General features: G+C 38.8%; 1 protein-coding gene across 15 annotated transcripts in view; it reads right to left on the bottom strand.

The window, feature by feature from the left end:
- The window catches only part of SCEL (sciellin), a 187,665-nt gene that overhangs the window by 49,657 nt on the left and 124,547 nt on the right, over positions 1-13,461 (bottom strand). For 11 of the 15 annotated variants that reach the window (XM_034665334.1, XM_034665333.1, XM_034665336.1 and 8 more), the window contains 2 exons: positions 3,346-3,426; positions 1,047-1,112 (listed from right to left, as the gene is read on the bottom strand). The exons of 2 other annotated variants lie outside the window; for them this stretch is intronic. In XM_034665334.1, coding sequence (XP_034521225.1) covers positions 1,047-1,112; positions 3,346-3,426 — 147 coding nt within the window. The remainder of the gene's footprint in view (positions 1-1,046; positions 1,113-3,345; positions 3,427-13,461) is intronic. 2 more of the 15 variants (XM_034665344.1, XM_034665338.1) reach the window with 1 other exon arrangement.

Raw genomic sequence — 13,461 nt, 5'->3', positions numbered from 1 at the left:
CAGTCAAGTAAATTTGGGAAATACAACCAATGTTTGGAGATTCAGAATGTATATAAGCACACTGAAGGTTCTGAGAAGCCCTGTGGTAGAGAACTCTATTTAATTGTGTCTCCTAAATGTATCGGCCATTAAACCCTTCTTTCGCAGAACATCCATTGACATCTTGTGGCACATGGGACACAGCTTGGGAAATGCTGAGATACAGTTGCACCTAAGTTACTAAGTACAAGGGAAACATGATTGTCCCCAAAGGTAAGGTATCTGTGTGATGTACGTTTCAAACTGGGACTTTTCTGAGAGTCAAGGGAGAAAGCAAAAAAACTTCAAATGTATGTAAGTTTTGAACTTTGAAAAATCAGTTGGTCATAACGGATAAGATGGTAAATTTAATGTTTTTTTACCATAATAATTAAAAACTGGTTTATCATATTGATAAACCTATAGAATAGCACCATCTAAAACTAATTTCAAAAACAGTGTTTTTTCTAGAAAAAAAAAATAAAACCAGTATATAACCAAAATACATAGTGAACCAGATGGGATGTGCAAGACAACAGCATAAATCAGGGCTGTTATGGGGAAACCTTACCCAAAGATCAATACTTTTTGTGAGCCTTTTCCTGATGATGTGGGTGGAGCTGGATATGGCCTTAGTATATAGCTAATTCTAGCAAAGCTTTTGTAGAACGAGTTCAATAAAATGACTATTTCCACCTATTCATTTAAACATCAACACAAATGCATCACAGACCTTGAGACAAGTCCTGGGAATAAGGAGGTATTTTCCTTTCTTAAGGGGTTTATTTTATTCTGTTATCATGTTCAGACAATTTTGGTTGTTTTCTTAATGTAAAGCTTAGAATAGAAATTAAAGGAATAACATTCTGTACATAAATATAAAAATATTAATTACCCACTATATTGAAGCCAGCTGGAGAACTGATTTTGTCTATTTTATCATTAATTGTCTTGTATTTTTAAGTATTCTAATAAGGCAAACATTATCATTTCTACAATTACATAGACATAGATAGAGATCATTGTACCTTATATTTCTTTCAGCAGATCTGTTGGTTTCTGTATACACACCTGGTTTAGGTGGACATATCTGCCTATATTTTCGAAGTTAAAGATAATGTCTGTTAGGTAAGAAAACACTTCTCTGTTAAATATAAATTTTCAGGGAAACATTCGTGTTCAAAGAGATCAAAGTGTGTTGGATCAATAGCACTACGAGATAATAAACTTTACTTGAGCTCTTTTGGCTGGCTAGAGCTCAACCATTTCTTATTTGAAAATATGGAATCCAATGTAATGATTTTGCAATTTAGCACATCTCTTTTAATATATTTTTAACCACTAGATATATCTAGAAATATCTGTCCTAAATGTGTTTATGTTCATTTTACTTTAGTCTCCAATCATTAATAAAGCATTTTCATACTTATCTCTTAAGACTCTTTTTTGTTATTAGGCATCAAATGAATGATTTTTTTTCTTAGAGACTTATCCCATTTGAACACAATCCAGAAATATATTTGCTCAGCTAAGATGGGAAATATTTTAAATTTCCAATACACCCACCACATTGAGAATGACCATCCTAAGGTAATAGAACAAGCTTATGATATTAGGTACTGTCACAATTTATGATATGAGATTTTTCTCTGTTACTTTCCTAAGTATCTGATTGACCTACTTATATATTCTTGCTTGTTCTCAAAAAACTATATTCAACTATTTTTTGTCCTCCTGAGGACATGTGTTAATTACATAGGAAACACTTCCCTTTCATATTCTTTCATTAAAATCATCTTTCTGTGATTAAAGTAATCAGGGTTTAAAACATGCAAGTTGTCCTAATTTTATTTTTAAGATCACTAGTAGAAGAAAGAAATTAAAGTAGTAAAAATGTATTAGACCAATTCCCATGAAATTTAGCTTTTTTCTTTTTTTGAGTCTACAAGCTCACTGCTCTAGAGTCACTGATTTTAAACTAGAATTTAGATAATACTAGAGCCTATTTATTTAAGGCCCCTAAAAATTCCTATTCAAATTAAGATTTAATTGCTTAATACTATAAAGGGAAAAATAATGTAAGATGGAAAGCTTAAATTATTTTAAGAGTATAATTATAACCATTGCACAAATAAAAAGTTATAAATTTGGTCTATATTTTTCATTAATTCAATGAAGGAGTATTTTCTTAGCTCATTAAAGGAAAAAAAATATCTTCTCATCTTAAGGACAAAATTTCAAAGATCCTGCAAAGTTTCACTGAATAGAAATTCAGACCTTGGTTTTTAACTCAATAGGCTGAACACCTAAAGTTACACAGCCCTGCTGCCCAGTCAGCATTTTCCAGCTGAAGTTACTCTCTTCCTGAAGAATAGTTCTAGAATTTTCTTTCACGTTGTTAACAAAAATAACCATCAAAATGCAAAAATACGAAAGAAGCAAAGATAGGCAATCAAGTAGATCTAACATATTCAATCTTCAATGAGATATCATTTTTAAATCTCACAATAATAATGGAAATGTGCAATGTACGTCTTGAAAAACAGCTCGAGATTATTAACGGTTTAACAGAAACACACGGGAAATTTTTCAGATCTTTGAATTTGTTTCTAAGTATTAATTATAGCGTGTCAGGGATTCAAAATGAAAAAGCAAGTCTGTCTTTTTTTCTTGATTCAGAGACAAGTTAATTAGAACATTTTTTTAATTGTAATAGTTTTGAAATAAATTGCAAATTCCTTAGCTAAAACAAGACTAAAGAGCTACCCAAAAGTATTTCTGACGTAAGAAGGGTTTGAGTTGTAACACAAAGTTTTAAGAGCATCTCTCATCAGAAAATGTAGCTTTTAATGGGAAACTTAACAGGAGTAAATATAAACCAAATGTGTATGTGTATATATACATACACACACACATATATATATAGTTTCTATCTAGATTATACATGTCAAGTACTCTATATGCATACATATATATTTATGTATTTATATACACAGGGACAGAAGGAAAGAGATTCCTCATATGATGCTTCCTCATACATAAATTAGAAGAAACCAGAGGACGAACTCTTCCTGGACATGAATACTGTTCGGCTTCTGTCCTGAAGGTGTATTTCCATAAGACAGGACATGGCCATAAGTATTCAAAGGCCAACATAAATACGCATTTGCTTTGGCAATTAGAATTAGAAAAGCTTTACAAGTGCTTCTTCTGTTAATGTGTGCACAAAACATACCCATGCTTTGCACAAAACAGGTCACAATTCATGTGCTTTCATTTCTTTAACTTCCCTATTCGAGCAAGAGATTCCGGAACGCCAGGTCTCACCTATTCTCCCGTCTCAGCTGGTTAGGGGATGAAACAGAAGAACTGGGCTTTGGAGGTGTTGGAGGGTGAACAGTTGGTCCCCTTTGAAACAGAAAACAGCAGTTCATTTCACCATGGAAACATGGCAAATTTTAGCGTCTAATAACCGAATGTAGTTATGGCCTATATGGAAAGAACTCATGCGTCATACACCTCCCCCCCAGCACAAGGTAGCTGAAAGTCCAGAATCTATACAGCGCTAAACTTTAGAGAAGTCAAATATTTAAATTATGGGTGTTTTCAAAGTTCATTTAATCAGATTTTTGGAAACCGTATCCTCTTTCATTACAGTTTGAAATATCATGTGTCCTTTTACAAGCTTAATATTTTCTAGGCTATCTAGCTCAAGCTGTGGCATTTTGGGTCAGCAGCGCGTGAGTATAGTAAACGGTTCTTGGGCATTAACATATAATCTTCTTTAAGAATTATGTCAACCATCAGGCTGCTATGGAAACAGCAAGAAAGGTTTTCAGTTTTACAGACCTCAAGATAACATTGATTTGAAGCTCTTAACTATATCTGACGTAAATATTGGCAGCACAGGCCAGTTTGCTGCTAGCAAAGCAAGCATATACTGTCAGCCTAAACTTTCCAACCAAGAGCCAAGGCAGCCTCTGAGCCAGTGTGATTTGATAACCTAGGAACTGCAGACAGGCCATTATGTCCCTAATTTGGATGGAGTCAACACCTTACCCAGACATGTCACCTGTCCACCCCCACCACTACCACCCCAGTATCTCCCTATTAAATTCCATACATAGTAAAAGTACACTTGTGACCTAGACTCCAGGTACCCCTCTGGCTTCTGCAGCATGCTAAGTGAGCATGTAGGCTCTGGGGTCCAGCTGTCTGAGTTGCCAGCTGTGTGATTCTCGGTTAACCTGATTCCATCTCTTCATCTGTAATGACCTTTCTCATAGGATTGTTGGGGTGTTGTCAGGACTGAATTAGACCATGCTTTTATTTAGCATTTATTTGTAGCTTTCTATGTACAAGGTACTCTACAAAGTGGATAATCTGGCTCTATAAGCCCTCCCCCTGTTTTGCTAGGAACCCTTGGGCAGCACCAGGAGCTCAGCTGAGGTTTGTGGTCATGGAATTAAAGCTGGCTGCCATCGTTTTCTCTTGCCACATTCAGCTGCTTAGGGAGCAGAAATAGATGACACAGAGAGTTGGATTTAATTCAGTTTATAATTCAGTCAAGTGAGTGCAACAAAGAGAATGATGGCAAAGGAGGGGAAGGGAGATGTGAGGAAGTGATTATAAGGAGGGACTATGGGATCTGAGATGGACATGGAGGGAACAGAGGATATGAGGGGAGAGGAAATGTGAAAAGTCAGTGGCTTGGTGGTTGGCGGGGGCAAGGCCGAGAAACTTCTGGAATCAGAGGACTGGAGAGTGGGCTGAATGAGGTAGACAGAAAGTGGAAGCAGAATGGGAAGATTCTGAAATTTTGAAATTTGTATGGTTACTTACAAGGGCCAGATCTATGGGTGGTTGAGGTAGGGCAAAGGACAAGATCATTGGAGACGAGATCAAGAAAGTGAGGAGTCAGGGTGGGTAAGGATCCTCCACATGGATTTGGAAATCACCAAATGTGGGACGGACAATAAGCCTGGGGCCAGATCTTCAAAGGGTGCAGGTGAGTAACTCCAAGACCTGCAGATGACTGCAATGAGGAAGAGAAGCTCACGATGCCATGATTTCAAGGAAGATGGGAAGTTTTAAGGAAGAGAAAGCTAAAATTGATAAGTAGTAGCAAAGAGGAGCAAACAGGACCTTTCCTCTTCCTCTGGATCCTGTGGAAGCAGAGTCCTCTGGGACAGCCCAACAGAGGTGAGTGCCATTGAGTCAAAGACAAGACTGCAGAGCAGCCAGTTGTGATGATAATACAAGACACCTCCGGGGAGGTACTGGGGAAGGTTAGGCTACTGTTAGGTTGGGTCAGGCTCAGTGACAGACAGAGCTCTGTGGGACTAGTCCGGGTGACAAGCAATGATGGGACCGGGCTTCTCCTGGGGGGTCCATTGGCCATAGGGATGGAGGACATGATGCAATTAGTTCTAAATCTTGCTCAGCAGAGTGTGGTAGTAATTGTCTGGGTGATGGGCAATGGAGAGGTAGAGCAGGGAGCATGGCGAGTCTCCTGGCTCTTGTGTAGATGGTGGTACTGAAGCCAAGAGAAGGGCCTGCAGACCATTCAAGCTCTGCCTGGCTCACAATACATGCTCATCTATGTCTAGTGGGATGGTTGTTGTTACCCCGCATGAACCCAGACTTAGCTGTGCCAAAATGCTTGTACTCCTAACCACCCCCACCACCACATTCTCTGTGCTCTCTGGCTTACCTGCTTCTCCCTTGCCTCTGGATACTTCCTTCTTGCCCTTCAGACTTGGCTTGGGCCTTCCTGTCTCTGGTGGTACCCAACGCTGTGTTGGATATATCCCTATGTCTCCCCATAGCACACCCTCTTTTTACCACACTGTTCTAGATTACACATAATTTTCTGTCCCCATACTGGGCCAAAAGCTTCTGAAAGGATAGTTATATCCCAAGTACTAGGACTGTGTATGATCTTGGTGCCCAGTAAGATGTGTTGAAAGAGGGAGTGATTCGCTGGATTTCTATTTGGTGAGGAAGGAAATGAGTACTGAAGAGCGGCTTGAAACTTCTAAAATCTATTCAAGCAATGCCTGGGTGGCTCAGTCGGTTAAGCGTCGGCCTTCGGCTCAGGTCATGATCCCAGGATCCTAGGATGGAATCACACATTGGGCTCCTTGCTCAGCAGGGAGTCTGCTTCTCCCTTCCCTGCTCATGCCCTCTTTCTCTTTCTCTGACAAATAAATATTTAAAATCTTAATAAATAAATAAATAAATAAATAAATAAATAAAATCTGTTCAGATTTAGCTGTCCCATTGGAGAACTTCACTGTTAATTCCCTGAATATCTAGTAGGTGCCAGGAGCTCAGATGAGTTCTTGTATTACATGATATGCCTGGAAAACAATTTACATAAAAGTAGTCTCCTCATTCTGGTTTAGTGTTAGATTCTACAATTAGATATTATTTTATTTCAACTACCATCATCTTCTCTTCTCAAAATATACCCCTGTCTTGCAGATAATGGGATAGCACAAATGATAAAGCGTCTTTCGTGTTTCTGGGTGGATTAGTTGATTATACGCTTTTCTTCCAGGGGTAGAGGAAAGGGGAAAGAGAGTAGCCAGTCCTGGCTAATAAGTCTGCACAGGACACTGGATATTTGAGAACAGGCGGAAGAGAGGTAACAAGATGGAAAGGAGGATTACAAAAAGGAGAAATAGGATGGCGCCAAACTTCGCTTAGGCCAGAATCACAGTGATAAAAAGCTACATTTCTTCCATGTTACAAGGTTAAGTCTTCAGAGAGGTGGCTAAATATTGACTAGGGGTATGTGGGAAACAGATATGGATAGAGAAGTAAATCTGGGTACATAGTGTAGCTATGGTTTGGGATTGACCCAGAAAGAAAAGGTGGGTGTTTATTTCTGAGGGTGCTGTATTTAGACCCCTGTTGAGCTGGGGCTAGGCAATGCCACATTGATTTTAATTCACCTCAAAGGAACTTTCATTTGCATCTCTGCAATGACAGCCACAGATGACAGAACCCAAGCCTGTAGGGGCAATGAGAGAAGTCATTCATGCCATGCCAGGAGCTTGATGGGATGCCAAGCAGGGGGATTAAAATGCAAGAGCAAGGCAGGAAGCTGTGGCCCGGAGTGTTTTGAAGAGGAGGAAACAAGAGACATGGATGTGGAATGATCTGTTTGAATACCACTTTGAGATGCAATGTTTAAGCTTGGATAAGTTGACCCCTGGCTCTACCCTCTGTCTTTCCCTCAAGTCCCCAAGACCTTTGCAGGATTGACGCCACCACATTAGTGACTATGACTGTAAAGAATAACTTTCAGGAATAAAAAGGCAGCTTTCACAAGAATGGGAAAACTTGCAGATAATAGCCCAAAGGCCAGAGCTAATAGAAATAACCCTCTGAGAAACAAACTGAGGGCTTCAGAGGGGAGGGGGGCAGGGGAATGGGATAGACCGGTGATGGTAGTAAGGAGGGCACGTATTGCATGGTGCACTGGGTGTTATATGCAACTAATGAATCATCGAACTTTACATCAAAAACCAGGGATGTACTGTATGGTGACTAACATAATATAATAAAAAAAATTTTTAAAATGCTGACATTTGCCACCCCCATTAGTTTATCCTATCACTTAACCTAACAATAATGATATTCCTCTTTTATTGAAAAATAAAATATTATGTCATTCATGTGTAAAAAAAAAAGAAATAACCTTGTGAAGTGGTTTATGTTACTTCATTTTCACATGCTGCTACAAAGATCACTTCTTTCCGTTATGGCTTTTTTTTTTTAAGATTTTCTTTATTTATTTGACAGAGGGCACACAAGCAGGGGGAGCAGCAGGCAGAGGGAGAGGGAGAAGTAGGCTCCCCACTGAGCAGGGAGCCCAACACGGGGCTCGACGTGGCGCTCGATCCCAGCACCTTGGAATCTGACCCGAGCTGAAGGAACAACTGAGCCACCCAGGGGCCCCCTCTTATGGCATTTTTGCACAACGCGCCTGGCTCTATGAGTTCTGTTTGACTGCCTTTGTGAAGAGCATTTCATTACCGCAGCACACGCCCAGGTTGAAACAAGAATAATTGACTCTAACATTTAACTCTGAGTTTGGTTTTCCCTTTCCATCATGCTTAGCCTTTGTTTCCCACACACAGAATTTTTAACAACAAAGACAAAGGAGATGGAACTTACATATTTTGAGTTTCAGCACCATGCTAACTTCGCCAAACTCTTACAAATATTATTTTGGTCCATCCATACATTTATCCCATGGAGTATATTTTTTCAATGAGTCAAAAAGGTTGAGTAATTTTCCCTGCATCATGGTGCTAGTAAGTGCTCAGCCAAGGTTTCAACTTAGTTTTTCTGAGGTTGAATCTCATGTGCTTCAAACCAATACTCTTCCTGGTATTCCCAGTGAAAATCTAATAATGATAGGTGGTCCTGCATTGCTTCCTTGTCCAAGGATGGCATCATTAGCTCAATGAGAACTTATACCACAAATGCCCCAAGTATAATATTAGAACACGTAGCAATGCAGAGCAAAAACGGGCATTCAAAAACTAGAAAAGGCATGGTCCTTACTCCCAAAGGGCTTATTGAATGCAAGGCATATGTTCAAAAGAATGATTCCTGTAATGAAGTCTCACTTCTTGGTGGTCAGGGGTCATTTCAATAAACCATAACACAGCAATAGAGAACGCACTGGACTCAAATTCCAGAGACCTAGGTTCTAGACTAGCTTTGCCACTAACGCAGTTTGACCCCAGAAAGAGGGCTGATTCCCTGAACCTCTGCTTCCTTATCTATAAAAAGAGAAATCCGTCCAGATCCGTGGCTGGCAAACTATTACATGACTGTGGGAAGGCAGCATTATTGCAAAGCATCTTCAATTCCACAGAGCCCAAGCACTTGCTGTAGACTAAGCACCTTGCACATTTATATACTGCCTTTCCAAATGTGTGTAGATGCAACTGTGGTTAATACAATTTCAATTAGCTTAATTCATGTTAGCTTTATAAGAAAATATGTCTATATTTTCTGGTCAATAGACACAATGTGACACAAAATTTTAAGTATTGCTGAATTCATAGCAGCTTTTGGTCCTTAGATATTGTCTCAAAGACATAATAAAAACAGTTTAGTTATTATCAGGTAAAGTTGTAAAAAATTTTTAGTATTAAAAAGGAGTCTACCCAAAATGGATCATAGACCTATATATAAAACATACAAGTTTAAAACTTTTAGGAGAAGAATCTTTCTAACCATGGGTTAGGGAGAGGGTTCTCAGGTATGACACCAACAGTACAATTCACTAAAAAAATAATAACTTGATAAGTTGGACTTCATTAAATTAAAAAGTTTTGCTCTGTAAAATACATTGTTAAGATAATGAAAATATAAGCCACCCTGGGAAAAAATATTTGCAAATCACATACATGACAAAGGACTTGTAAGCAGTATATAATTTTTTAAAACTCAAAAGTCAACAGTAAGTAAACAAAACACCAAGTGAAAAAATAGGCCAATGATTTGAACAAATACTTCACCAGAAAAGATGTACAGATGACAAGTAAGCATACGAGAATATGTTTGATGTCATTAGTCTCCAGGGAAATGCAAATTAAAACCAGGATGAGCTACACAACACACCTATTAGAATGGCTAAAATAATGCTTTTAAAAGCTGACAATACTAAGTAACGTTAAAGAAGTGGGACAATTTGAACTCTCATGCATTGCTAGTGGGATGCAAAATAGCATAGCCCCTTTACAAACTGGCAGCTTCTTGTAAAGTTACATATATGCCAGCCATATGACCTAGCAATCACACATGTAGGCATTTATTCAAGAGAAATGATCACACCAAGAAACATGTATGCACTAACATCTGGATGTGAACGTGTAAAGCCTACAAAAACACCCCAAATTTCCTTCACCAGGTGAATGGATAAGTAAACTGTGTAGCTCCATATAACAGAATACTATTTCGCAATGAAAAGGAATAAGCTATTGATGCACACAAGAGTGTGGATGAATCCCACATGCATTACGCTAAGTGCAGGAAGCCAGTTTCAAAGGCTATATATACTGTGTGACTCCATGTACCTAATATGCTGTATATTCCTGACACAGGAAGAAGAAAGATCAGAAGACAAAGAAATGTCACCAAGTGTGCAGACACTCCTAAGTAAAATGTGGGTCCTTGCACCCCCACCCACTTTTCCCACTGCCCTCTCCCTAGGCACTTAGACGCCCAGTTCCTACGGCACAGTACGCTCCTGTCACCCACACTACACCATACCCTGGATGCTCTGTCTTCTTGCTCCAAAGTCATCCCCTATTCATGAAATTCAAGCCACCATACCTCAGTGCATCCCAGTTGTGCCCAGTTCCAGCAGGTTAGAAAAATGATTTAGGTAATTGACACTAAGATTTGGATGATCAGAGACAGCCCCTTTAACCTCTCAGAATTTTCATGCTTTTAGCTGAGGTGAGGTTTATAATCTCTAGTTGATAGACCTTTGAACAATACTGCTAAAGGGTGAAATACATTAAAAAACAACAACAACAACAACTTCCAACTGTTTGCTTTTTATGGTTGGGGCAGAGGGACTTGGCAGGGCGCTTGCCCCTAGGTGTCCTGATTCTCACAGCTTCTTCCTTGCCTCTGCTTCTGAACCTGAAGACCCCCACTTCATCACACTTAGAGGGGTTCCCCCAGCAGCAGGAGAGGCAACAGGGGCTCCAAGGGAGCAAGGCTGGTGGAATCTGGATTGGGGGGAAGCAGGGATGCCTTTGTTGGTTGTTGTTTGACTGTATGAGTTACTTAAAACCAACTTTGTGAAATAAAAACTGTCTATGTTGACCTCATAGGATTGAAAAAGCAACGAACTCAATGCTAAAGGTTAAGCCCTTCTTTGACACATTTTGAATTAGCTCTCTCCTCATTCTATTCAAACAACGTTATTAAAAAGTAACATTATTCAAAACCTTATTTCAGGTTAACATTTTAATTATTTTGAATGTCTAGAATGGGTATTTCTTCTCTTCTCTCTCTCTTTTTTTTTTTTTTTTAGAGAGAGAGCAAGCAGGAGAGAGAGAGCACACGTGAGCACATGCATGAGTGGGAGGGAAAGGGGGGCAAAGGGAGAGAGAGAATCCTAAGTAAGCTTCACACCCAGCCTGGAGCCAAGGTAGGGCACCGTCTCATGACCCTGAGATCATGACCTGAACCAAGATCAAGAGTCAGACCCTTAACTGACAGTGATCTAGGCGCCCCTACAGTGGGTGTTTCTAGGCATTCAGATAAAATTTTAAAATCACTGTACTTTGACATTTTACTAAGAGCCTTAGAATCTTAATTTTTATAAAACAGATTCTAGTTAATATAAAGATTTTGGTTGAGATAAAAATAAAATATATTGATTTAATTTACCATGACAACAAATTTTGCAGAGTGTTTGGTACCAATAGAGTTAAAAATGTAGCAGTATAATTAGAAAGGTTACATTTTACCATTTATAGTTACAGACAGAAAAATATAACTCGTGCAAAGTTGCCATGGCAACTCACATCTCAATCAGGATTTTCTTTCCTCCTTCAACTCTACCAATCAGCTAAGTGAAAGTGAAAACCACTGAAAAGGAAGAGGTTGAAACAAATATGGATGAGAAATTATAAAAGTATGTAGCAAGCATTTATTGGCAATTTCCTACAGAAATTTCTTAGGTGTGTTTCCACTATTTTAATTTTTTCAGAAGCCATATATTTTCTTCTCTGTCTTTCATAAATGATTCCAGAAAAAAAGAAAAACCACACATTGGTGTTTTAGTAGTGGAGGTGGTGGCAATGGCTTCATTGCTGGTCTTGAATCACCATAATGGGTAACATCATAAATATTCATATTACCTGTTAAGCAACTACCTTAATTTAGCTTCAGTGAGTTCCTTANCAGAAATTTCTTAGGTGTGTTTCCACTATTTTAATTTTTTCAGAAGCCATATATTTTCTTCTCTGTCTTCATAAATGATTCCAGAAAAAAAGAAAAACCACACATTGGTGTTTTAGTAGTGGAGGTGGTGGCAATGGCTTCATTGCTGGTCTTGAATCACCATAATGGGTAACATCATAAATATTCATATTACCTGTTAAGCAACTACCTTAATTTAGCTTCAGTGAGTTCCTTAAATGAGCTCCACATGCCATTTAACCACTGAATTTCTAAGTCACCTAAACACAGAGTTACAAGCACTTGAATGTATCATAAACAGAATACATTTAATGGTTGGTTCTGAAATCAGAAGCAAGTTCAACATCAACTTCCTAGAAATGCTGTGTTCACACTACATTGTGATGTGACTGAATATTTCTCATGAATGGCACCTATTATCCATGCCCTGGCTCAAACTTGGCAAATGTCATCACTCTTTTGAAGGACTCAAAAATGAGGAAAAGTTCAAGAACTTGAAAACTGAAGACATACACTAGTGATTGCTGACGAATGGTTTTGCATCAAGGTTTCTGATACATCTTAAAGCAGTGGGGAAAAGCAGACTTCACTGGCTCTTACCTAACAATTGCCCAAGTGCTGACATTTGCATTTCTTTTATATATTTCACAATCTCTAGCACATACTCAGAGCTCAAATCATATAACAGCAAAGCACTAACTCTTAAAAAAGAAACATGATATTCTGAAAAAGTACCTAAACTTATCACAAATTATAAATAGATATCTACAAATGGATATCTAGACATTTTTCCATATGACATTGAATTTGCAATTACTAGATTTCCTGCTATCACTAAGCAGAACTGATAGAGAATGAATGCAGAGAATGCCTCGTGGATAGAAGTCCCATAGTTCCACACACATAAACAGATACGTGGGTATGCGTGCATGTGTGCATGCATGTGCATGAGTGCACGCTCACACCATGCTCTCTGGCATTAGAATCTTTGCTCCTTCCCTCCTTTCTTCTTGGAATGGCTCCATCCCCACCTTGTCCTGTACCTGGCTTACTCTTGCTTATCCTACTGTACCTCAAACACATCCTCTATTGGCTCCCTCCCCATGCCTCCACATACTTTGTGGTTATAGCAACCTTTGTGTTTATCATACCCTCAAGGACTTGCTCTCAATTTTTACCAGTCTTCATGTTTAGCACTCCTGGCTCAAACTGACTCCTTGATACACTTTGACTTCCTTGAAATTGGGACTAGGTCTTACATATCTCTGTATTCTTGGCTTCTAGCAAAGTGCTTTCCTAGCGCATAGTCAGAGCTCAGTAATTGTTTTGGAAAGATAGAAAGACAGACACAGTCAGGGGAGAGAGAGAGAGCGAGCTATTTAAACAGTCATCATAGCTTAAGCACATAGAATAAAGTCAAACCACAAAAAGACAAATATGATAATGGCTTGAGGGAATTCCATATCTTGTACTTAC

Source organism: Ailuropoda melanoleuca, chromosome 7, assembly GCF_002007445.2.
Source record: "Ailuropoda melanoleuca isolate Jingjing chromosome 7, ASM200744v2, whole genome shotgun sequence".
In the NCBI taxonomy this organism is placed as follows: domain Eukaryota; kingdom Metazoa; phylum Chordata; class Mammalia; order Carnivora; family Ursidae; genus Ailuropoda; species Ailuropoda melanoleuca.
The sequence above is the reverse complement of the archived record's forward strand: the minus strand, read 5'-3'. Positions and strand labels throughout refer to the sequence as shown.